Below are 22,592 nucleotides of genomic sequence, written 5' to 3' on the forward strand. Positions count from 1 at the left end.
TTTTTTAAAAATATATATAATAATGATTATTAAAAATACATATTAATATATTATTATTTTTATATATTTTTTATATTATTAAATAATTATAAAAAATATTTTTATTAATTATAAATATATATATCAAATAATTTTAATAGAAAAATAAAAATGATAATAAATATGACTTACATGATTATATGAAAAATAGTAAAAAATGCAGGTTAATCAACACCGGTATTGGCTGCTTGGACACTCACTCATCCAACACAGTCGGTGTTCAATCCTACTGAACCACTTCGTTAATAAATTTTCATCAAAGTGAAACAGTAATTCATAATTGTTTTTGAATTGGACCAAATTGATAATTATGACAGGGACAACAATTTGAGTTTTACTCTCTTCACATCGGTAGTTCGCCGTTTCAAGCTTGGGTCGTTCACGGCGGCTGCCGCAGCAACTTCTTCAACATCTTATCCATGGATCTTTTGGTATACTTGATTCTGCCATTTGCTTTTTCCATTTCGTTGAATTTCAATTTTTATGTAATTTATTTTTTGCATCGAACTGTAATTCTATCTTTTTGTTGGCCTTGTTCCGGTGTTATCGCCCTGTAGGAAAAATTAAAGATGCAAAGCAAGAAACCAGATGATCCGGCGGCGCCTCCGCCGCCGGTGTGTTGGATTGAGTCTGCGGATTCGGTTTCTCGCCGCTTTCAGTTCGAACCTGACGGCCAACTCTCTGTGCGCCCCGGTTTTAACACTTATTAGCTCGAATTCTTTTGTTCAAGTTTCTAAAACGAACAGTTGCTTGTGTGATATTATTTAGGTAAAATATAGTTTCCGATGTTCTTGCGGTGTTTTTGTTACAGTTCGTTCTGCTTTCTGGAGATTCCAATTGGAAATTTGAAATTCTTACTGTTTTAGGGTTTAGGGTTTAGGACTTCACAATGACTTAGTGTATAATAGAAATTGTGTTCGATATGTATTGACCTAATTGTTGTGCCATTTTCATGGAATTGCTGTTAGATTTCCAATGTTTTTATTGGATATGTTGAATTGAAGGTGTAAAAATTTCGGTAAGGAACTTCTGAAGTTTGGCTAGGGGAAGAACCTGTTACATTGCTAGATTGTAGTTTTTTCGAGGATCCGGTAGCTTTGCTTTTCACCACATAATATGTATCTCTACAACAATGTTAGACCTTTTCTTATGGCATGCCGCACAATCTTGATTCGGTATTGATTGAATTCAGGTGAGAATAGTGGATGATTCCAGACCTGCCTCTCGAAGAATGGTCGATTCATTTATAAGTACATTCCTCCCGTCCGGTTACCCATATAGGTAAGATAGTGTCTTTTCATATATAACTGTATAGAAGTCTCTGTCCGGAACGGATTATTTCCTGTTTTATGAATTGAAATTCGATATTTCATTCTTACATCTGCAGTGTTAGTGAGGGATATCTTAGATACACACAATTCCGGGCATTGCAACACTTCACAAGTGCAACATTATCTGTATTATCAACTCAGGTCTTCTTCCAAGCTCCTATACTAAATGATAGATAAAGTCCGACATTGTTGTTCTTTTTTTATGCAAATTTGCCACTCTTGTAAGGTTGTGTTTCGGTTACTTAATCCCTTTCAGTCTCTTCTATTTGCTGCAGGCTTACGACCTACGCCTGCACAGGCTACTGCTGTGAGTTGGGTAAGTGTCTATCATCTATAATTCGGTAAAATCCATCAAATGGTTCGTTAATTTCTTCCTGTTATGGGTCGGTTATATTGTTTTAACTAACTGCAGATATTAAAAGATGGAATGCAGCATGTCGGAAAGATAATTTGTAGCAATTTGGGTGCAAGAATGGACTCAGAACCTAAAAGTTGGAGGATTTTTGGTCTGATATGTTACCTTAATTGCATAGCCTCTCAATCCTGTCTAATTGTTTTAGTCGGAGGGATTATATTTTATTACGTTTGATTATCTTGCTATGGAATTTTTTTAAGAACGAACTTTGCACTTGCAGCTGACATTCTTTACGACGTTGGTACTGGTCTGGAAGTAGTTTCACCTTTATGTCCGCACTTATTTCTTGAAATGGCCGGGCTTGGCAATTTTGCTAAGGTTAGTTGAGTTTTCCTTTTCTATTTATCTGCTTCTAACATTTTATGGTTAAGGCGGTGAGAAGAAGTCTCTGTTTGGCAGGGAATGGCGGTTGTTGCTGCACGAGCGACGAGATTGCCCATATATTCTTCATTTGCGAAAGAGGGAAATCTAAGTGACCTTTTTGCTAAAGGTGAAGCAATTTCCACTCTGTTTAACGTCCTCGGAATAGGAGCAGGAATACAGTTGGCTTCGACTGTTTGTTCGTCAATGCAGGGAAAGGTACCATAATCTATCTGCACATTTTATGCTAAGATAACTCGTATCAAGTTTAAGATATGTTTGAATTTCGCTCGAAATGCTTCAACATTTTTTAGTCCTACTTTATGAATGTAATAGGATTGCTATATACGATTGATCTTTGGTGCCTGCTATGCCTCTCTGAATATATTTTAATTAATTTATTTTTTTCATATTACTGAACTAAATAATGATACATATTATATAAATTTATCATTAGTTCACATGCATGCTATTCTTAATCGAATGAATCTATCTTTTGGGCGATTGATTGCGGCCATCTAGCAATGGGCTTAAACTTTTCAGGGTTATAGTAATATGAAGGTGAACTCTATCGTATTTGGCGATATTATTCATCGTTCCTGCATTGTTTGTCGCCACCATTTTACAAAAAATTTAGAAATAATATTGCAATTAGGAAATAGAATGTTCTGAATTTTTATAGAATAGATATGTATGTAATAAACTTATGTAAATTTTATACAGGAAAGCCTGTTTGTTTAGTACTTATAGTTTTAGGTGTTTTTCATGTTAGATATCAAGAATCGTGAAAGTATTATAAGAAATGATGTTTTGTTTGTATTTTGTTGATTTTTATTGTTATGTGTATATAGAATAATATTTTTACGAAACTGTGTAGATTAAAAACATATTTACCGAATTTTATATCTACCGGAGATGATTTTTCACCTGTCGTCGATCTTGTAGATTATTGTTGGACCGTTGCTTTCCTTGGTTCACATATACTGTGTCAGAGAAGAGATGAGGGCAACTCCGGTGAACACGCTAAACCCGCAGCGAACGGCCATGATTGTTGCCGAGTTTTTAAAGGTTATACCTGTCAGTCATCCAAATTTATTCTTATTTAACTTTTTTTTGTTGTCAATTTAAATTTATACTCGTTTTCATTTTTAATTAAAAAAAATACTATTTTGTCTACTTTTTTACCTTAAGAAGTACTCTCCTATGTCATTCAATTTTTTTTTTTACTTTTCTTTTTTTAGTTGTCATCCAAATTTATTTTTCGTTTTTTTTTAGTAAAAAAATACCAATTTTTTCTATTTTTTCTTTAACCTAAAAAGAAAAAATTTATATTTTTACCTACTTTTTCTTTATCAATTTTTATCTATTTTTCTTAAAACTTGTATACGTCAAACGAGCTCACGAAGGGGAGTATCAAATTTGAAGTACAGATATATATATATATATTATTAGTCGTCGTCGTCATTTCCAGGAACAATCTTATAACTCTTTACCGATTCTCCACCAGACTGGCAGAGTATCGAGCCCTGCTGATCTAAGATACAAAGAAGATCTCATATTCCCGGGACGCCTAATAGCAGAAGCCGGAAATGTGAAGGTGGGCAGGCCATTACACGCGGCTCTGAAGCCATCGGAGCTCCACAGAGCTAAAGAAATCCTCCCCGGCGAGAAGTTCATTCTGCGCCCGGGAATCAAGTGGACGGACATGATACTGGAGCGCAGCGCCACCGGCGAAGACGCTTTGAAGGGATGGCTTGTTGCCGCGTACGCTGCTGAGGTTGAGAAGTTGCCGAGCGGAGATGCTATCCGGGAGGCGTATGGAAGAATGAATGACATGTTGGAGCCGTTCTTGTTGGAGCTACAGTCGAAGGGATGGCACACCGACCGGTTCCTCGACGGGACGGGATGTCGATTCGCTTTGTAGGGGTACGTGATTCCTGTTAGGGAAGAACATTGCAATTCTTCGCCATTTTCAATGTTGTTACAAGTTTTGCAACGTTGATAATTGCAGCAGATGTATTCATCAATCAATTCATGCTATTTTCATTTTTTTATTTTTTATTTTTTTATTTTTTTATTTTTACTATTTTGATGATATATTGCTAGAGGTAATATTCGTTCTCTTTAGCGTTTAAGCAATAATTTTGAAAATTTTGTTATTATTATTATTTTTAAATATTACACTAGACATTTTATTACAAATTTTTTTATTTTTTTAACTACAATTTTGCTATTTAATATTCCATCATGTAAAAATGTATTTTTAATTTTTGCACTTAAAATTTAATTTTTTTTTACAAAAAAAAAGATATAAATATGATTTTTTATTAAAAATAATTTTCAATTATAGACAAAAAAAATAAATAAATAAAAAAAATGGACTTAAACAGTAAAAATATACTTTGAAATGAAACATGAAGTATTTAATATAATTATTTTACGGATAGAGTATTTAATATAATATTTTTTTAAAAAAACTGAATAATTGAATAATTAAAAAATATTTTATATTTTTTAAAGATATTTATAAAATATTATTTAAATAGAAATTTAAGTATTAAATTCAATCCATATATAGCGATCCAATTTTCAAACTAACCCGAATTCAATCTCTCGGGTCAGATCCGAACGCCCATACCTACTTTTATTATTACTCTTGAATCTTAGTGAAATTGTACGTTAGGCATAGAAAGTTGTACACGGTGGGGCGGGCGATGTGTGCTTTCCATGAATGTCGACGTGTCAGCAAACGAAGCCTCGTTTCTGCCACGTATGCATTTATTCATCTCCTTCACCCGCAAGGTGTCTTCTAACTTCTGCCACTCTTCATGCACAATTCCACTATAAATTGGTCCCGGACCTCCCCAAACTCCTCAGAGTCTCAACAATGGCGGATCTCAGACTTCTCCTTCTTCTCTCCACTTTCTCTCTCCTCCTCTCCGCCGCACTCGCGCTCTCCGAGGCCCGCCAATGCCGCCTCCGCCGACTCGACGCCGTCCAGCCCCGCCGGAGCTTCCGATCCGAGGGAGGCTCCACCGAGCTCTGGGACGAACGATCGGAGCAATTCCAGTGCGCCGGCGTCGGCGCCATGAGAAATGTGCTTAAACCTAAGGCGCTCTCCTTGCCTAATTATCAGCCCTATCCTCGTCTCATCTACATCGAGAAAGGTAATTAATTTAATTTTAATTAGCCATGTTTTTTTCTGCAACTCAAGCTTTTAATCGCCGGAATCAATGGCGGATCGATGATTTTCAGGCCAGGCGGTCATCAGCGTCGCCTTGCCAGGCTGCGCCGAGACGTTCCACGACCTCCCCGCCGGATCGGAATCTCGGCGAGGAGACCGGGATTCGCACCAGAAGGTCCATCGCATCCGGCGAGGAGACGTCGTCGCCATCCCCGCCGGAGCTGTCCATTTCTGCTACAACGACGGCGATGAAGAACTCGTCGCCGTCTCCGTCAACGATCTCAGCCACCGCTCCAATCAGCTCGACCAGAACTTCAGAGTAATCAATTAACCATTTTAAAAATTAATTTATAAACCCTAATTAATTTTCACCTCTGATTCCGATCGACCTGTTTTAAAGGCGTTTTACCTCGCCGGCGGAGTTCCGGCGGCCGGAAAGCAGGAGGAGGAAAATTTCCGGAACATTTTCCGGGCTTTCGACGCGGAGCTTCTGGCGGAGGCTTTCAATGTCCGGCCGGAAATCATAGAGAAGATGCAGGCGGAGGAGCAGGCGGAAAGGGGTCTGAGCATCATCCCAAAGGAGCCGTTGAAGTTCGTCTTCCCCGACGAGGAGGCTCGCCGGAATTCCAACGGATTGGAGGAAACCTTCTGCTCGATGACCATCCGCGCCGCCCTCGACAACCGCCGCGACGCCGACATCTCCTCCCGCCAGGCAGGAAAACTCAACGTCGTCGACCGGAACAAGCTCGCCATTCTTAATTACATCGACATGAGCGCCGAGAAAGGCAATCTCTTCCCTGTAATTATCTTCGATCATCTTCTCCGTCGTCCCCGATTTAACTCAAAACCCTAATTTACAGAAATTTGGGTGTTTCAGAAACCCTAATCGACAGCAATTGGGGATTTCAGAAACCCTAATGGACTGAATTGGGGATTTCAGAAACCCTAATTGATTGAATTTAGGGATTTTGCAGAACGCTTTATTGAGCCCCGGTTGGAACATGCATGGGCACGGCGTAGTCTACGTGACCGGCGGCGCCGCCCAGGTGGAGGTGGCGGACAACAACGGGAAGATTCTGATGAGCGACATGGTGAAGGAGGGCGACATGTTCGTGGTGCCGCAGAACTTCATGTCGGCGGCGCGTGCCGGAGACGACGGATTTGAGTGGGTGTCGTTCAAGACGTCGGGGTGGCCGATGAGGAATGAGGCGGCGGGATATACCTCGGTGATGAGGGCGATGCCGGTGGATGTTCTGACCAACGCGTACAAGATGTCGCCGGAGGAGGCGCGGAGCTTGAAGATGAACAGCGGCGGCCAGACCGTTCTGATGTCGCCGCGCCGGCAGAGGCGGGACTGAATCAGAGTGTGGGGAAGACGATGGTACCCTGTGCTTTGATGCTTGTACCTAGGAAAAATTAGCGTGCGTTTTTCCTGAATTAATAATGCGTGCATGCATGTAATATATGAGGAGAAATAAAAGGGTGGCACTCTTTTTTTGTTAATTGAATATAAATATTACTTTTTTCTTATATCAAGTAAATTGTCTATGTTTAGAACATATTAATAAAAATCGAAAAATAATAAAATCGTTGGGTATTTTAGAAAATTTTTAAATTTTTAAAATTTACTTGTTTTAATATAAAAATAAAAGAAAAAATCATGTTGCAGTATTTTAATTTTTTATTTTTATTTTACCTAATTAAACAAAAAATTAAGTGTGTATTTATATTTTAATGTAGAAGTAGAAATAAAAATTACATAATTATGTAAAAGATATTTTGGAAATTTAATAGTGACAATAATTGTATTGATTGGAAAAATAAATACAAAATACTCTTTATGTGCAGAAAATTACACTGAAAATAAAATGGAGAATCTAATTAGTAGTATTAATAAAATATATTATTTTGATCTTTATAAAAATTATACTTTAATTAATATTATTGTTTTTATAGTATTCATTAAGTGATTTTGAAAAAACAAATGATTTTTCAAAAGTGATATATATATTTGAAGTGATTTGTAAAAATTAATTTTATTTGAAATTAAGTATTGAGGGGTAAAATTATTAATTTGATCAACTCATTCGTTTAAATCGAATTGAATAGTAAAAAATATTTTGAATAAAAATAACTAAGACGATATAAATAGTACTTAAATATAAAATTAATTTTAAAATATAATAGAAAAATAATGAGAACAAAATATTTGATAAATAATAAATTTTGCAAAAAATCCGTAATATGGAAATCGATTTTTAAAAAAAAAAAAATTTAAAAGCGCAAGGCGACTTATTATTCACTCACATCACATGCAGCATGGCATATACACACATACGTACAGTACAGAGTCATGCACAAATGCACAGTGATTATTATTATTATTATTATTATATTATTATTATTGTCCAAAAAGCCCTCCCTAATTACGGTTTTACGCAGATGCAACTCTTCCTCTTTCTCCTCGCTCAGACCTCTCGCCGGAGCCGCTGAAAATCAGCGTCTCCTGCCGCTGGAGTTTCAGCCTCGCCGCCTCCTCCCTCGGCAATTGGTACGCGTTCGCTATCACGTCCACCGGCAGAGCTCGTATCGCCGACGTGCGTCCGCTCAGTGTGTTGATCATCGCGTTCTCGTTCGTGTTCAACTCCACCCACTCGAATCCGTTCTCGCCGGCCTTCTTTACCACGGCGAAGTTCTGCGGCACCACCACCACCTCTCCCTCGCGGATCTGGCCTTCGAACACCGCCTGTCCCCTGTGGTTCACGATCTGCATTCTGGCGTCGCCGCGCGTCGCGTAGATTGTGCTGTGGGCGTTCACGTACCAGTGCGGAGCCATTATGCCGTTCTGCGAATCGTCGATTGAATTAAGGTGAGTTCATGTTGTTTCCATTCGATTGGAAGTGATTGCGTTGTTAATTTGGGGATTTGATTTGGAATTGTTGCGATTTTGTAGATTTTTTTTTGAAATTAGGGTTTCTACCTTGTAGAGAACTCCTCTGGCGGCGCTGAGGCGGATGAGGTTGAGGATCGGGAGAGTTTGGCTGTTGAAGGTGGAGAATCGCCCGGCGCGTGGGTTGTAGACGTCGGCGCGTGAAGGCTTGTCGAGATTCTCTTTGATTTTGGCGGTGCAAATAGTCTCATCGAGTCCATTACCGCGGCGGCGCTCCTCCTCCTCTTGCCGGTAAGTCGGCCGGATTACTTTAAGGTTCTTCTCAGCCAAAACAATGTGGCCTCTGCTATCGTCTTCACTCTGCAGCTTACTCGCCGTCTTCTGACCTACCTCGAATGCTTCCGCCAGAATTTCAAGATCAAATCCTCTGAAAATGTTTCCGAATTCTTGCTGGCCGTGCGCGCTCTTCTCCCGCCGGTATTGTGGCCGCTGCTGCGCGTTCTCTGTATTTCCGGCGAGTAAGAACGACTGGTGGAACAAAATTTCAGCGAATCGAATCAGTTTGGGTATTGAATTTTGAGGATTTTGATGGATAGGGATTTTGATTTAGCAGTTCAATTACCCTCGGATTTTGGTCTAATTGGTTGGCATCATTGGAATTGTGGTGGAAAACAACAAGAACAAGCTCCTGATCGCCATCGTTGTAGATCCAGTGAGCTGCGCCTTGAGGAACAGCAACAAAGTCTCCCTCACGGAACTGTTCGATCTTCTGGTGCCTGTCTCTGAACCTCTGGCTTCTTCCTCTCTCGCCTTCTTCCTCCTGCGAGTATTCGAAGGTCTCAGGGCAACCGGAAATCAGCACTCCGTACAGTCCCCTGCCTGTATCATCACCATTAAAGTATCCACCATCAATTCAATTGGATTATATGACTTATTTTTTGAGTGATCAATCGATTTTATCATATGATCAGCAGTGTTACCTTGAACAGCGTAGAAAACAACAGGGGCGTTGTGGAAGAGCGGCAGGAGGAGACCTCTAGGCTGAATCCGGTGGCGGCGGATGGAGACGCCGGCGCACTGGGATTCGCCATTGTTGTAGTCCCAGAACTCAGTGACGCCTCCTTCAGCCTGGAGACTGTAGGAAGGTTCCCTAGCATCGATGCTGGAGAGTTGGCAGCTACCCTCCTGCCATCTCCCCTGTTCTCGTTCTCGAATTGCAGAGGTGAAGCTGAGCAGGAAGAGGAGGGTCAGCACTGGGAAGCAGCAGAGCTTGGTCATGGCGGCCAAGAATGGTAACAACAAACAACTCTCTACTTACTGATGTGTTTGATTTTGATTTGATCAATTGATTGTGGGTGTGAAGCGGCGAGTGGAAACTGGTGGTATTTATAGTGGGAGATGGAGGGTGCGGGGGTGACACGTGGGTAGGGGTGGCCATGTTGCGGTGTGCATGGAGGGTGAGGTCTTATGAGCTTACACATAAGGGCCTTGTGGAGGGGCAGGTGTCTTTGGAAGGATGCTACAGTGCAGTACAGTAAACAGGCTCTGATGCTGTTTCTGGTGCCTTGGCTTTATTATTAAGGTGCATTTTCTTTACCGCTTTAATATTTGGGTGTTTTATTTTGATTTTTTAATTTTTGATATAATTTTAAATTCTAATAAATATTATTATCTCTGCACATTTTTTTTTTTTTAATAAAGTATAAATATGATACTTTTTGAGCCCCGTTACAATTTAATATTATATTCGCTCCGTTCCTGTAAGTTTATAGTTTCGTAAATTTTTTAATATTAGTACGAAAATACCCCGTGAGTACTGTGTGATATAAAAATAACGATATTTATATAATATAAAGTAAGTTGAAAAAATCTTTCAATTGGACGAATGGAGTAAATACTCTTTTAAGGTTAATTTAATTTTTTACAATCGCAATATAATACTAATATTTAAAATAATTATTTGATTGATATAATATTTTAAATATGAAATTAATTTTCTATGCCATACTGTATGTTCTTTTCATCCTTAAGTAAGACGTTCATTCGCTTTTTAAATGTAATTTTTTTAATATTAATATTATATTTATAATAGTACTCCTCAAGAACAAAAATATAAAATTATCCCTATTAATATTGTATCACTTAATATAAGTATTTTATGTAATAGTAAAATAAATTTTTAATATAATATAAAAAATTATAAAAAAAAATATTTGATTGGATATTTTTAAAAATAAAAATTTGTTGAACAGTAGAAATTCTTCAAAATCTTTCAAACAAATACATCCATAAAAAATACTTATTCCGTCTCACTTATCGTATTCACATTTCTATTTATGTATATTGTATTTATCCTGTTATTTTCATTTTTTTTGAAAAAAATTGTACATATTAATCTCTGTTTAAAAATTTTTTATTTATAATTTTTTAAATTTTAATTATACTAATTATTTATCTTAATTTGAATTTAAAATTATTTTTATTATAAAATTATTATTTTTTTATTAATATATTTTTAATTATTTACTAATTATAATTTTCCTAAATTTAAATTTTTATATCTCCAGTAAAAATGACACTAGACACTGTAACGGAAAATAGCAGCGGCAAGTCCATGCAATAAAAATAGTAATAGGTAATAATGAATAGCAGCTGCAAGTCCATGTAATAAGAACAATACTCCGTAATTCATGAACAAAGACGTACGTGAACTAACTCGATTCAACTTAAGCTTTTGCGCTAAGTAAATAAGCATAGCCGCTGAATAATATAAATAGACTTGTTCGATTAACGAACAAATCCAAACTTTATCTGCAAAAATTAGGTAAAAAAAATAAATATATAAAATTATTAATTAAAAATAAATAAATAAAACATTATATATTTCCTCCTTGCCCTCAAAATTCTCATTTTTCTATTTTAATTTGTCTACTTCGAGACAAAATTGTCTTTAACATATCTCATATGTATTATACTTTAATAACATCTTAAAATACTAAAATCAAAATTGTCTTTATATATCTCATATGATTATACTTTAATAAAATCTTAAAATCTCCGTACTAAAAATAAATGAAAAATAATGAATAGATGAAGGAAGTATTAAAAAAAAAACAAAAAAAACAAGTGCAATCCCCTGTCCAAATTTCCAAATGAGCTCAAACCAGCTTATATCAAGAACACAAGCTCGAATGCTTAAGGAACCAACGCGAACCTTGTTCACAATCATTAACATTGGAACACAAATACGTAAAATTCGATTCGTTCGGTTGGTTAACAGGTCTAAACACAAGTATGGAGCAACAGCAACAGCAACATCAAATCTGTTGAATGGAATGATATTTGGGGATAAAAACAGCACAACAGAACACCATAATTCTCAAGAAAGAAAGAAAGAAAGAGGTTTAACTAGTTTAGATCCATCCATCCATCCACCCCATCAAAACAAACTTGCCTCCCTACATAGGTTGAATATATATATACCATACCAACATCTATGTATCAATATGTATGTATGTAAAATGAAAACAACCTTTCAAACCATTAATAATTAATTACAAACCTGCCTAGAAAAGCAATGCCACTCACCTGCTCTTATCAGCGCCATCTCCGTCAACATTTCGCTCACTGCTGCTCACTTTTGTGTAGTTTGCCATTTCTGTCGTGCTGTGCCCACCACTCAGTTGTGACATAGTAGTAGTAGTAGTAGTAGATTCAGTTGTATTGGAGTCACCGGCAACTTCTTCTTCGACGTTATGGCTTTTTGGCTGTCCAGATTCCAGTGCAGCAGCGAGTTCATCATACTTGGAAATGACAGCCTGAAGCTCATCGTGGAGGTTTAGAGCATCGAAGAGCATTACTTCATCATCAGATGTGGTTTCGACAATTCTCTGAACAGAAGGCACAGATTGCTTGCATTTCTCCAACATACTTGTTGTCAGTTCATCCTGCAAAACAAAAAGTAGCGACAAACCCTTCAATTTACCTGTTTCTTTTATTAGACAAATATACAGGTACAGTTTATCTGGATATTAGCAAACAGACCATTTGGATCACAGGATCTTCAATGAGATAGGGTAGCGTAATCGAGAAAGTTGACTACCTCAGAAGGTTTCAAATGTAAGAGAAATAAGGTGTATTGTTTGTGTGTGTGTTGATTTTCTTACTATTCGGGTTATCATTTTTCCCTCTAAAACATCGAATCTAATACCTATTTTCTATACAACTATTTCAACCTAAAAACTATTAAAACAAAAACATAAATATTAGGGTCCCATAGATATGTATAGTTAGGATCTTATTTAAATAAGACCAGAACCATAACATACTAACATAAAAGTAGGATAATAACATTAACTTCTCCCCAAAGAGAACCATAAAATACTAACATAATACAAACAAAATTCCTAACAAGAATAGCACTTTAATACAAATTTTATCCGATCATGAACAAATTTTCACAGTCCAGTTTGAATGAAAAATGAAATGATTGATTTCGTGGAAGGTTGTATTTATTCTGTCCTGGATCTAGGAATTTACGAAACAGTGATGAAAATTAAATACTACTAACAAGAATCTGTCCTGTATTTATTGATGAGTAGCGGAGATATAATTTCTGCGCAAATCATAGAAATTTCACAAGTTAGAATTGGGATATGAAGATTTTACCTTGAGGGATTTTGGTTCAGCATCAGAATTCAATATGCTTGATAGAATATCAAGACTATTTCGGGCCACAACAAGAATCTCTTTCTTCTCTTCAATTGATTGAAATCCATAACCGATGAAAGTGGCATCTTCATTGTTCTCTGAACCTGCTATCGGAATAGGATATCTCTCAGGAGGTGCAATTTGCTCTTGACCAAGATAAGACTCCAGGTTGTGCGGCGCAGAAGGTACACTTCCATCATGTTGGGGTGGAGGAATTTCTCTCGATTTCATGAGCTGCAAAAATTACCCAAATAAAGTAAGCATTTGTATCCTCAATTGAACCATAGTTTTCCGATTATGCAGAATTTTTCAAGCCATCATTTCACTTTACTTTCCCAGGAAGAAAAACCAAAGTTTAAATTGAATAGCCATAAGAACACATGTAAAGATATTACGGAAGAGAGGAAACGATCATCTCATAGATACACCGAATCTTTATAAGATTCGATAATAAGCAGATGATTTAGTGGACCAAAGCAAAAACTAGCTTCATACGCAGAAAGAAACCCCTGATTAACGGCGACAACACATAGGGAGCCTTCATGGCATTTGAACTTCGAAATCGTTATCACTTGAGTTTGACAAAAAAGTTCAAAGATAGACATACCTAAACGCAAATAGACTCTGAATCGAATCAGACTCAAACTCAAATAAAACTCAAATCAACCCCAAACAGAACTCTGAACAGAATCATAGTCAAACACAGATAAAACTTTCATAGCATTTGAACTTCGAACCATTCGAAATTCCTCTCATTGCATAATACATTTATGTATCCATCATCCCCGATTCAACGCTAGCACAATACAGTAGCTTTTACACAAGTCATGTGTTGTGATTGGGGCAACTCGTTATCTTATAACGAATTATATGTTTCTTCTGACGTGGGACTTAGTTTGTTCTTTATTAACAAAACACAAATATATATGGAACCTGACTCCATTAACAATGACTATTCAAACAGGTTGCTACTCCATTCTTAGACATGAGCAGAAAATATTAAGGAATGATGAATTCGATCAAGCTCAATAACGAGTTAAAACTCAGATTTCAGGAATTCATGGAGTCTAAAGCTAAACTAAGCAACCATGGTTGAAAGGAAAGAGAAGAAGACAACAAACCATGTATGTCTGATGAAAAATGGGTAGGTACTCGAGATCCTCTGACTCTCCCCAAGCCCTAATCAGCTGCATCGCCCTAACCCTAACTCCGTGATCCGTCCTCGGATCTTCAATCAGCTTCACCATATCCTCGAGCACCTTCTCCGACGCCACCTCGGAGAACACTTTCTCGCAATTCGAAGTGCAGGCTTCCAGCAAATCGAGGCTTAAGCTCTGGACCACAGGATTCTTCCCGAGGACCAGCTTCTTCTTAATCGCCTTCACAATCTCAGCACCGTCGTATTCCTCTCGACTGATCATGGCGCAAATGCGGAGATTCAGCCCCCAGTTTGGCTCCTCCATGCGCTCCGATGTGGCCTCGTCTACGACTTTCGACTCCGGTGTGGCTGCTTGCAGGATTTCCTTCATTTTAGAGCTGATTGTTCTCCCCATCTGCGCGCCGCTCGTCTTCAACCGCTCCCCCGCCAGCTTCAGCTTCGATAAATCCAATTTCTCCATGAGATTTCTCCTCGACTTCTTCCTGCGATTGTTCGATCGAATTTTGGGTATTGACGATTCTGTGAAAAGTGATTGTGGAAAAATCTGGTTGATGATGGGACAGATATACGCCGTACGCGTGGCGTCGCCGAGTACGGATATTTGGAGATCCATGGAGTTTAACGCCTGGAAGATCTGCACCGTCCACTATGCGCGTTCTTACCACGAACGGTGTGGATTTATTTATTCCCTGGCGTCGTAAACTTTTCCTACTCTTACTGGTCAAAATGTATCTTAGTCTTAATTAATTAATTCACTTCAAAATAGGAAATATTTTAGATCCGGGACTACCCTAGACCCATAGGTAGCGAATCGGTCCGACCCATTTCCGACCCGACCCGGTCCGATGTTAAATTCGATCCGAGAGCTCTACAAAATTTAATTGGAGAGAGAGAGAGAGAGAGAGAAAATAACCGTCTATGTATGTATATATTTGTGTGTGTATATATATATTACTGCTTGTTTCAACTTAGTTTCAATTTGCACATGGCGGGATGAAGTAGAGAAGCCAAAATCCTCTGGCCAACGAACGATCAGGCAGAAGAAGCAAGGGAGAAGAGAATCAGGAAGTGCAAGCATTTGGTGAGAGCTCAACTTTGGAATAATGGTTTCGTTCCTAACGTGGTGTCGCTACTTTTTTCTCAGATTAGATTACGCTCTCACCGGCATTTATAGGGTAATGCTTTATTCCTACTACAGTTCTCATGAATTTTCATATCATTCTTCAGATTTCGAAGAGATGCGCATGTGCTGCTTCTGTTCGCGGAATTTTTATTTTTTTTTCTTCGATTTGTACGTTTTACTTCTTTCTTAATGTTGTTTATTCGAAGTTTGAAATGTGTTTGCTGCTGCCAATTCCATTTTTTATTTGATTTATGGATTTAGTGTGATGCTCTGTGTTCTTCATGTTAAGTTTTTGATGACTAGCTATAGACAACACATTGCAAGCTATTTTTCTTGTCTCTGCCTAGCTCTTTATTTTCTTTATTTCGATTTTTCGGTAGCCATATTGAAACATTACGCACAGTTCTTGTGATTTTGTGCTCCATTTTAATTTGAAGAAGCTTGCTCTAAATTGATATCCATGCTCTAGATGGCTATTTTTGACCTTACACATTGCTGATCTCAAAGTAGTTTGCCTGTTGAGGTAATAAAGAAAATGTGCCGTCCAGAAACTTTTGCTTGACTCATCAGGGGTCAAATGGTTAAACGTAAGGTTTTTGTGATGGTAAATGTGAAAAATATAGTTAGCATTTCTCCATGTTATAGGAAACATGAAACCGAACGTTACAGGTGGGGTATGAGATAATAAGACAGCATCTACTTCAACCTAACTTGGTTCTTATTGTTTTGTTTGCCATTCTTATGTATCAGATCTTTTCTTCTTTTTCTTCAAACTCCTCTGTTCGTGTTGGTTAAGATTCTTTTACTCTGATAAATATGAATGGATAAAATGCTTTCAGAATTCGTTCTTGTATCCAGATTTGCAGCGCAGTGCATTTCAGAGCTTCATGTATATATATATACACGCGCGCACTTACACATGTATATATAATGTGTGATGGCTTTTACTATACTTTAATGGGATCCTCGGAGCCGGAGGATATAACATATGTTCATTCTTATGATTTTGGTTACATCACATTCATGAGACATTCATTTCTATGATTGCAGGACGTTGCAACTAGTCAAATAGTTAAACCTCATATTCTAGGAACCTTCGGTTCATATCTATTCCGATCTCGATTGACCGACTTTCATTTTGATAAAAAGGAAGATATTGGAGGGATGCTAGGTGGAACTCTTCTTGTTCGAAAACTTCCAAGGGTAGATAATAGGTACGATTTGCACTATACAACTCCCAACGGATCACTGAAGTTGTCTGATTTTCTCTCTATCATCTTCTTTATAATAATTCATTGGATTGGATTTGTGACTTCTAATTACTTTGTGCATTGCTGAGTTTGAGCTAGTAAACTATTTTCATAGAAATAGAATATTAGAGAAAACCCTTTTCATAGAACTAAAGGAGACATTTTTATCCTACAGATTTTAAATGCACTGGTGAATCAATCCAGAAGTCAATTTACTACCCATATAAACATTTATGATAAAATGAAGAAAGTAATTGTTAGCTGCTGTCTGTGATCTGGTTTCTGATTAACTTATCGACGTCTTTTAATAGAAGGATTCGTGTTGGAGATGTCATAGTCATGCGCATGTCCTCTGACTCTGTAAGTAGAGTTGCTGCTCTTGGAGAACGGTTGATGATATGTACAGATGGAAGTGAAGACCCTTTCTACCTTGAAAAACACCATTTCTGGGTAATTACCGACAACAAAAAGCCCGAGGTATGTGCCTTTTAAGTTATATGTTCACGATGGGATCCTTATATGCCTGTCAATTAGCTCCTATATATAATTTTTCCGGATCCGGAACCTCAAATGGATTTGGGCCATATCCGAACCCGAATCCTTTTTATATGATTTTGGATCTTATATTTCTAGTTTTGATAAACCTATAGGAATGAATTGAAAATACCCATCAATTAAATTTAATTGTTGGATTTTTTTCAAATATTGATGGAATTTATACATCGACCTTAATTTGAATCCGGATTCATGACCTAAACTGGAATCAAGTCGAACCAGGTGAACAATTTAAAAAATCTAGCGGATTCGAAACATTGACAGGCCTAGATCTTTACAAGGAAGCCTTGATTGAGCTTGTTACAGTTATTTTTTATTTTTCAAAGGAAATTTCTACTAGAGATGCAATAGAAAATTTGATTGAAAACACCTGATCCACTTCCATTACAGCCACAAAGTTTAATCAATTGAACCAGATTTATAGATACTTTAGGAAACATGTATTTTCAATTAAGCAGCCATTTTATACATTTTTTTGCCTCTTGTTGGTATTCGTCAGGAAACACTCGATAGCCGAACATTGGGTCGGCTTATAATAAACGACAAAACTATTGGGAGAGCCATATACTGGTTTCGGAGCTCTACAGATCACGGGCCTGTGGAGAACTCGTTAGTAGCTATGAAAAATCTGCCGAAATATCCGTAACAGGTAATGCAAAATTGTGCATGTGATCACTCACTCTGATATTCCCTCTTTCTTTCAGGGCTGAAAGCATGAAGGAAGATGCAGCCCTCTTAGAAGTTGAACTCGATTTGGATGAACTGGAAAGGTATCAAAAGAGCATAACACAGCCCCGCCCGGTGCGAGGATACGGTAGAGAGACAGAAGATGATTAGATTCACAGAACTCTTAACATTGCTTGGCTTGGCTGCACACTGTAAGCTGAATAAGTTCACAGAACTCTTTAACATTTTGCTTGGTTGCACACTTTTGGTTGGATAAAACTAATATTGCTTGCATAATAGAGAATATGGGATTCATATAGTCTTATTCTTAGGAACCTTGATGCGGGCCGGGGTTGGTTCATTAGGTTGATTGCACAACATACACATTATCCTGAATTTGCTTCAAATAATCATAGGTGTCTGGCAGTTTCCAGCTTCTCTTATTTCGTGATATTAATTTAAAGTATTTAACACAACACATAATGCGTTAGATAAAAATATATAAATATTTTGTATTAAAAAATGTATTATGTTGAAATCAATCGTAGCAATGTCATGTATTGCTTTTCTATTTCTCCGTCTTTTATTTTTATTTTTATTTTTTATTTATAGTGTATTATCTGTTTTTATATGATAATATATGCACTGTCGGCCACATCATGTACTGTTATATTGTAGTATATCAGCATAGGAATCGTTGTCAAATTTATATTGAGTAAATTATTTGTCACTATTGAATATCTGTGTTAGGTTTTCATATTTAATGCTACTAGTATAGCACTTTATTAGATGAGAGCCGATGAAGAGATTTACAAGAAAAAGCGTGTTTTGGAGGTTGAAGCATTAGAAATGCGACAATAGTAGAAAACATGAGCCGTGTAAAAGAAAACTCCGTCGTGGAGTCGTGTATAATTTTCCCCCAGGTTTTCGAATGCGCTTGGAAACTTATAAGACTTGGCGACATTGAAGGCATAGTCGGGAAATTGAATTTGCAATGGTTGGAGTCTCAACATGGTTTCGTTACATTAACAACAAGGTCGACTACGCTGCCTCCATAACCCGTAAGGTAATCTTCCTTTTTAGGGTTATAGAATTGTACAGACTTTTTTTTCCTTCTTCTTGCCATTCCTTGATTCTTGAAGCGGTTTAGATTGGGCGTTTTAGGTTTCTATCGTTTATGGGCGATTATTTTATATGTTCTGGTTTGCGATTTGGAGGATTTTGGTGGATTGAGACCTCAGTGCTGTTTTGATTTCATGATCTCGAGAATCGAATGATCTTTCTCTTCATACAATAAAAAATGTTTTAAGAGTATCTGGTATTAAGAAATTTGGATTCATGATGATGGTTAGGGTCCTTGCACCATCTCTGAACTTGTGAACGGGCATTTATAAAAATAGGAAAACACATTTACTCACCCGTATATAGTTTATGATACAAATTGATCACTTTGAATTAATTTTTAGAAAGATCAAACCCTGTTTTGAAGATGAAATCAGGTTCTATTGGCTACACGATGATCACTTTTATTTGTTCATGCTTTCAGGTAGTTGTTGTAGTTGTTTAGTGCTTCGTTACATTTTCTTGCAGGATGCTACTACATTGTCTTCTAAAGTTTTATGGCTTTTAATTTTCATTAGAATGGTTTTGATTCTTCATTCTTTTTGTTGGGGATCCTCTATTCTGAATTATTTCCTGAAGAACTGTAAAAACTGTGTATATTGGATGTTATAATGCATTACTTAAGACCTAAAAATTAGAAATAGTTGCTTATTTTAGGTCAGAACCAGAATGGTGGTGATCGAGGTTTCAATATTATAAGGAATTCGGGTTGTTAATATTTCATACATATGTTTATATTAGGATGTAAATGATTATCAATGATTTTACACAATATTTCATAAACTGCAATCTAAAACTAGTAAAATGTCCAGTGTCATCTTTGAGGTTTCAAGTTAGCTCAATTGAGTATGAATTCGACGGAGATCCAGCTCAAACCTGCAAGTTGGTTTGACTATTGTTTCATTCTTTACGCTAACATTCGCTTACATCATTTTACTGCAGTACTGGATGTCTGGCTGTTTCGTTTCATTTGTTATACATTAATCCTTTTGCATGATTACAGGCTTACATTCAAGGGCAAATTGGGGATACTCAACTTCTTCATAGCATTTGGAGAACTATACTCCAAGGAAGGTTGACGTTCTTGCACTGCAACAAGGAAGAAAAGTTGGCCCCAATGTGTGCAGCATTGACTGGAACTCTTCTAGTTCGCAAAATTCCAATGCCGCATCCTGAGTATGGCTTTCATACTTTTCTTTTTAACCTTGGTTATTGAAGATTTCCTCTTTTTTCTTGATTTTCCTTAACAATAACATCCCTTTTTTTATTAGCATTTGTTGAAATTCATGATCTCTCAATGTTGTTTGCATTTCATTAATTTTTACTTGACGGAGGGTTTGGCCAACTTTATTGACAATTTTGAAATTAAGCTTATAAATTTCTCTTTTTGGTCCGGCATTAGAAACATTGAACTTCAATGACCTTGTTTTATTGCTATTCTAGCCTTGTTAGAAATAATATATATTGTCTAGTGTGAGAGATTTCTCGGGTAAAAAATCGTTACTCTGTAAGTGTGATTTTAATTAGTTCACTGGTTTGTGTCAAATGATTTACTTATTCATTTATTTGAGTTTTAGATAAAAGGGCTGGGAAAATTATTTTGTTCGTGCATATTGAGATCATGAGATGATAAAGACCAAAAATATTATGGGTTATTGTATGTTAGGAGTTTTATTATTTGCTCATATCCGTGGACCTAAAAACTTGCAGAAAACATAGCCAAAAGGTTTCAAGTTCTGGTGATTTATATTAACAATAGAATATTAAATATAGGAAGGGTTTGATATATCTGCTCTGCCTTGGCCTTACATTTACTCTTAGTGGCTTGAAGGTACCTGAAATTGACACACACACTTCATAGAGATTAGTGTTTTCTGGTGGCGCAGCAATTATTTAGGATATCCTTAAGGCAGAAGTCGACTGTAGCGTTATTTTCCCTTCTATAGCTCAAACTGACACTAGGGGTTGGATTATACATTTACACCTCTCTAGGTTTAGCTGTTCTTTAAGATCTCCGGTTTTTGTGCTTGAAGAGGCATATGTTTTTTTCTTTGGTTTTCTATATATATATATTTATATATATATATATATATATTTTGATCACCTGTCTTTGTCGTAGGACTGTTAATGTTGGAGATGTGGTACTACTAAAAGACCCTGTGAACTCAAGCAATCGACTCGTACGAAGATTAGCAGCAATCGAAGGATACGAAATGGTATCTGACGATAAAAATGACGAGCCCTTCGTTCTTGAAAAGGATCAGTGTTGGGTATTGGCTGACAACGAAAGACTAAAGCCCGTGGTACATGCTTTAATAATATAAACACACGATTCTTTCTTCAGCTTGGTTACGCTTTGGAAAAATGATTATAAACTATAGCACAATAAGTATAGCATTGTTCTCTCTTCAAATGTTATCATTTTCCCTTCCCTATATCAGGAAGCCTATGACAGTCGAACATTTGGCCCCGTTGCCATGTCATCCTACATCGTTGGCAGAGTCATATATTGTCTGCGAAGTACTGTGGATCATGGCCCGGTGGAAAACAGGTAAAAACAGTTATACAAACTCCAACAAACGACCTTATTATTATCTCACTTAATTGAGTTCAACGTTCTTGCAGTCCTTCGAGCGCCAAGGAGGATTCACCTGTTCTAGAAGTTGAACTTGATGTCGATGAAATCGCAAGAAATCACAAAGCTTAGGTACGATTCAATCGCTTTTACAGACTTAAATGCTCTGTTTTTTTTGTTTTTTTTTTTTTTTTTAATATGTATGCTTATCATTTTTGCTGCCTGAAAAAAAATGAATGGTCTATGGAGTTGGGAGTCGGACTGCGCCGGGTTGGGATTATTAGTCGGGTCTGTCTGTTCATTGGAAATATGGTGTGGTGAGGGGTTACCGTTCATTGATCTTATTTCTTCCAATAATTTCCAGAGAATTTGCTGCTTTTCATCTCTGTTTGGGGATTAATCTTTATTTTTATTTTTTAACTTTTTTGATCCCTCAGTTGATTTTGATATGAAATTGCTTTTGCCGTTCTTACTCCTTTGTGGGTTTCGGTTGGGTGATTTTATGATATAATAGCAATAATCCCATTTCGTTTGTTTGAATATGATATTTTGGAGGATAAAATATACAGTTTTTACAGCGTTGATTTAGTAATTTTTAGCATGATGCTGGCAGCATGTCAAATACTATAATACATAGAAACAATATGTACAATATTATGTACATATTATATTAAAAAATATATATATGTACAATATTATATAAATATAAATACAGTATATGAATTTGATTATATATGATAATAGTTACCAAAGCACTATCACATGTGCTTTGAAATTATGTACTTTCTCCGTCTAATTTCTATTGTCTTAAAGTATATTTGCACGGTTTTTTAGGTCATTTTCTGTTATAAATTGACAAATTTGTCCTTAATTATATAGTAGAGATTAAAAGTAATAAATGAGTGAAGGGTAAAAATGTAAAATTTGTGTTTAAAAAAGAAAATAGGGCAAGACATCCAGATAGGACATTAGTTTGTGGATTAATTTGCGGACGGAGGGAGTATTTTTTTTTTTTTTTTGGGGTCCAATTAACATTCTAGTCATTCCCAAAACTTGATATATTTATATAGATTTATAAAATTTACGTAGTAAAAAAAAAATAAAATTATAAAAAGTACAATTTTGACTATATAGGAAGGTTATGGCATACCCATAAAAGTATTGGTATGCATACCAAACATCAGTATACAAGACTTTGGTATGATGATATACA

At 36.7% G+C, this 22,592-nt stretch overlaps 6 protein-coding genes across 8 annotated transcripts; 4 read left to right on the forward strand and 2 right to left on the reverse strand.

Moving 5' to 3' along the window:
• Nucleotides 1-315: 315 nt before the first annotated feature.
• Nucleotides 316-4,199, forward strand: LOC127243122 (protein root UVB sensitive 2, chloroplastic). 3 transcript variants are annotated; one of them, XM_051262996.1, is made up of 10 exons: nucleotides 316-470; nucleotides 597-722; nucleotides 1,232-1,320; nucleotides 1,427-1,511; nucleotides 1,627-1,686; nucleotides 1,783-1,876; nucleotides 2,006-2,103; nucleotides 2,185-2,364; nucleotides 3,091-3,222; nucleotides 3,653-4,199. In XM_051262996.1, the coding sequence occupies exons 1-10, from the start codon at nucleotides 459-461 to the stop codon at nucleotides 4,067-4,069; spliced, it is 1,293 nt and encodes a 430-aa protein (XP_051118953.1). In that variant the 5' UTR covers nucleotides 316-458; the 3' UTR covers nucleotides 4,070-4,199. The 3 variants fall into 3 exon arrangements, with proteins under 3 accessions (XP_051118953.1, XP_051118954.1, XP_051118955.1); XM_051262997.1 differs by having other exon boundaries at nucleotides 318-470; nucleotides 3,091-3,213; XM_051262998.1 differs by lacking the exon at nucleotides 316-470 and having other exon boundaries at nucleotides 670-807.
• Nucleotides 4,200-5,002: 803 nt separating this feature from the next.
• Nucleotides 5,003-6,832, forward strand: LOC127243101 (11S globulin seed storage protein 2-like). Its single transcript, XM_051262967.1, has 4 exons — nucleotides 5,003-5,312; nucleotides 5,401-5,648; nucleotides 5,730-6,128; nucleotides 6,304-6,832. The coding sequence occupies exons 1-4, from the start codon at nucleotides 5,033-5,035 to the stop codon at nucleotides 6,685-6,687; spliced, it is 1,311 nt and encodes a 436-aa protein (XP_051118924.1). The 5' UTR covers nucleotides 5,003-5,032; the 3' UTR covers nucleotides 6,688-6,832.
• A 770-nt stretch (nucleotides 6,833-7,602) lies between these two features.
• On the reverse strand, nucleotides 7,603-9,586 carry LOC127243068 (11S globulin seed storage protein Jug r 4). Its single transcript, XM_051262921.1, has 4 exons — nucleotides 9,200-9,586; nucleotides 8,842-9,098; nucleotides 8,310-8,747; nucleotides 7,603-8,174 (listed from the first exon to the last, which is right to left on the reverse strand). Exons 1-4 carry the CDS (start codon nucleotides 9,495-9,497, stop codon nucleotides 7,764-7,766), a joined length of 1,404 nt encoding a protein of 467 aa, XP_051118878.1. The 5' UTR covers nucleotides 9,498-9,586; the 3' UTR covers nucleotides 7,603-7,763.
• Nucleotides 9,587-11,541: 1,955 nt separating this feature from the next.
• On the reverse strand, nucleotides 11,542-14,631 carry LOC127243057 (TOM1-like protein 2). Its single transcript, XM_051262908.1, has 3 exons — nucleotides 14,051-14,631; nucleotides 12,888-13,163; nucleotides 11,542-12,166 (listed from the first exon to the last, which is right to left on the reverse strand). Exons 1-3 carry the CDS (start codon nucleotides 14,546-14,548, stop codon nucleotides 11,804-11,806), a joined length of 1,137 nt encoding a protein of 378 aa, XP_051118865.1. The 5' UTR covers nucleotides 14,549-14,631; the 3' UTR covers nucleotides 11,542-11,803.
• LOC127243058 (uncharacterized) lies at nucleotides 14,618-18,127 on the forward strand. The gene is made up of 5 exons (XM_051262909.1): nucleotides 14,618-15,263; nucleotides 16,262-16,425; nucleotides 16,773-16,938; nucleotides 17,516-17,625; nucleotides 17,721-18,127. Exons 1-5 carry the CDS (start codon nucleotides 15,192-15,194, stop codon nucleotides 17,851-17,853), a joined length of 645 nt encoding a protein of 214 aa, XP_051118866.1. The 5' UTR covers nucleotides 14,618-15,191; the 3' UTR covers nucleotides 17,854-18,127.
• Nucleotides 18,128-18,577: 450 nt separating this feature from the next.
• Nucleotides 18,578-21,623, forward strand: LOC127242790 (uncharacterized). The gene is made up of 5 exons (XM_051262475.1): nucleotides 18,578-18,748; nucleotides 19,808-19,980; nucleotides 20,924-21,107; nucleotides 21,246-21,355; nucleotides 21,430-21,623. Exons 1-5 carry the CDS (start codon nucleotides 18,677-18,679, stop codon nucleotides 21,509-21,511), a joined length of 621 nt encoding a protein of 206 aa, XP_051118432.1. The 5' UTR covers nucleotides 18,578-18,676; the 3' UTR covers nucleotides 21,512-21,623.
• Nucleotides 21,624-22,592: the final 969 nt, after the last annotated feature.

This window comes from Andrographis paniculata, unplaced genomic scaffold (assembly GCF_009805555.1).
Source record: "Andrographis paniculata isolate CXL003 unplaced genomic scaffold, ASM980555v1 Contig89END, whole genome shotgun sequence".
In the NCBI taxonomy this organism is placed as follows: Eukaryota; Viridiplantae; Streptophyta; class Magnoliopsida; order Lamiales; family Acanthaceae; genus Andrographis; species Andrographis paniculata.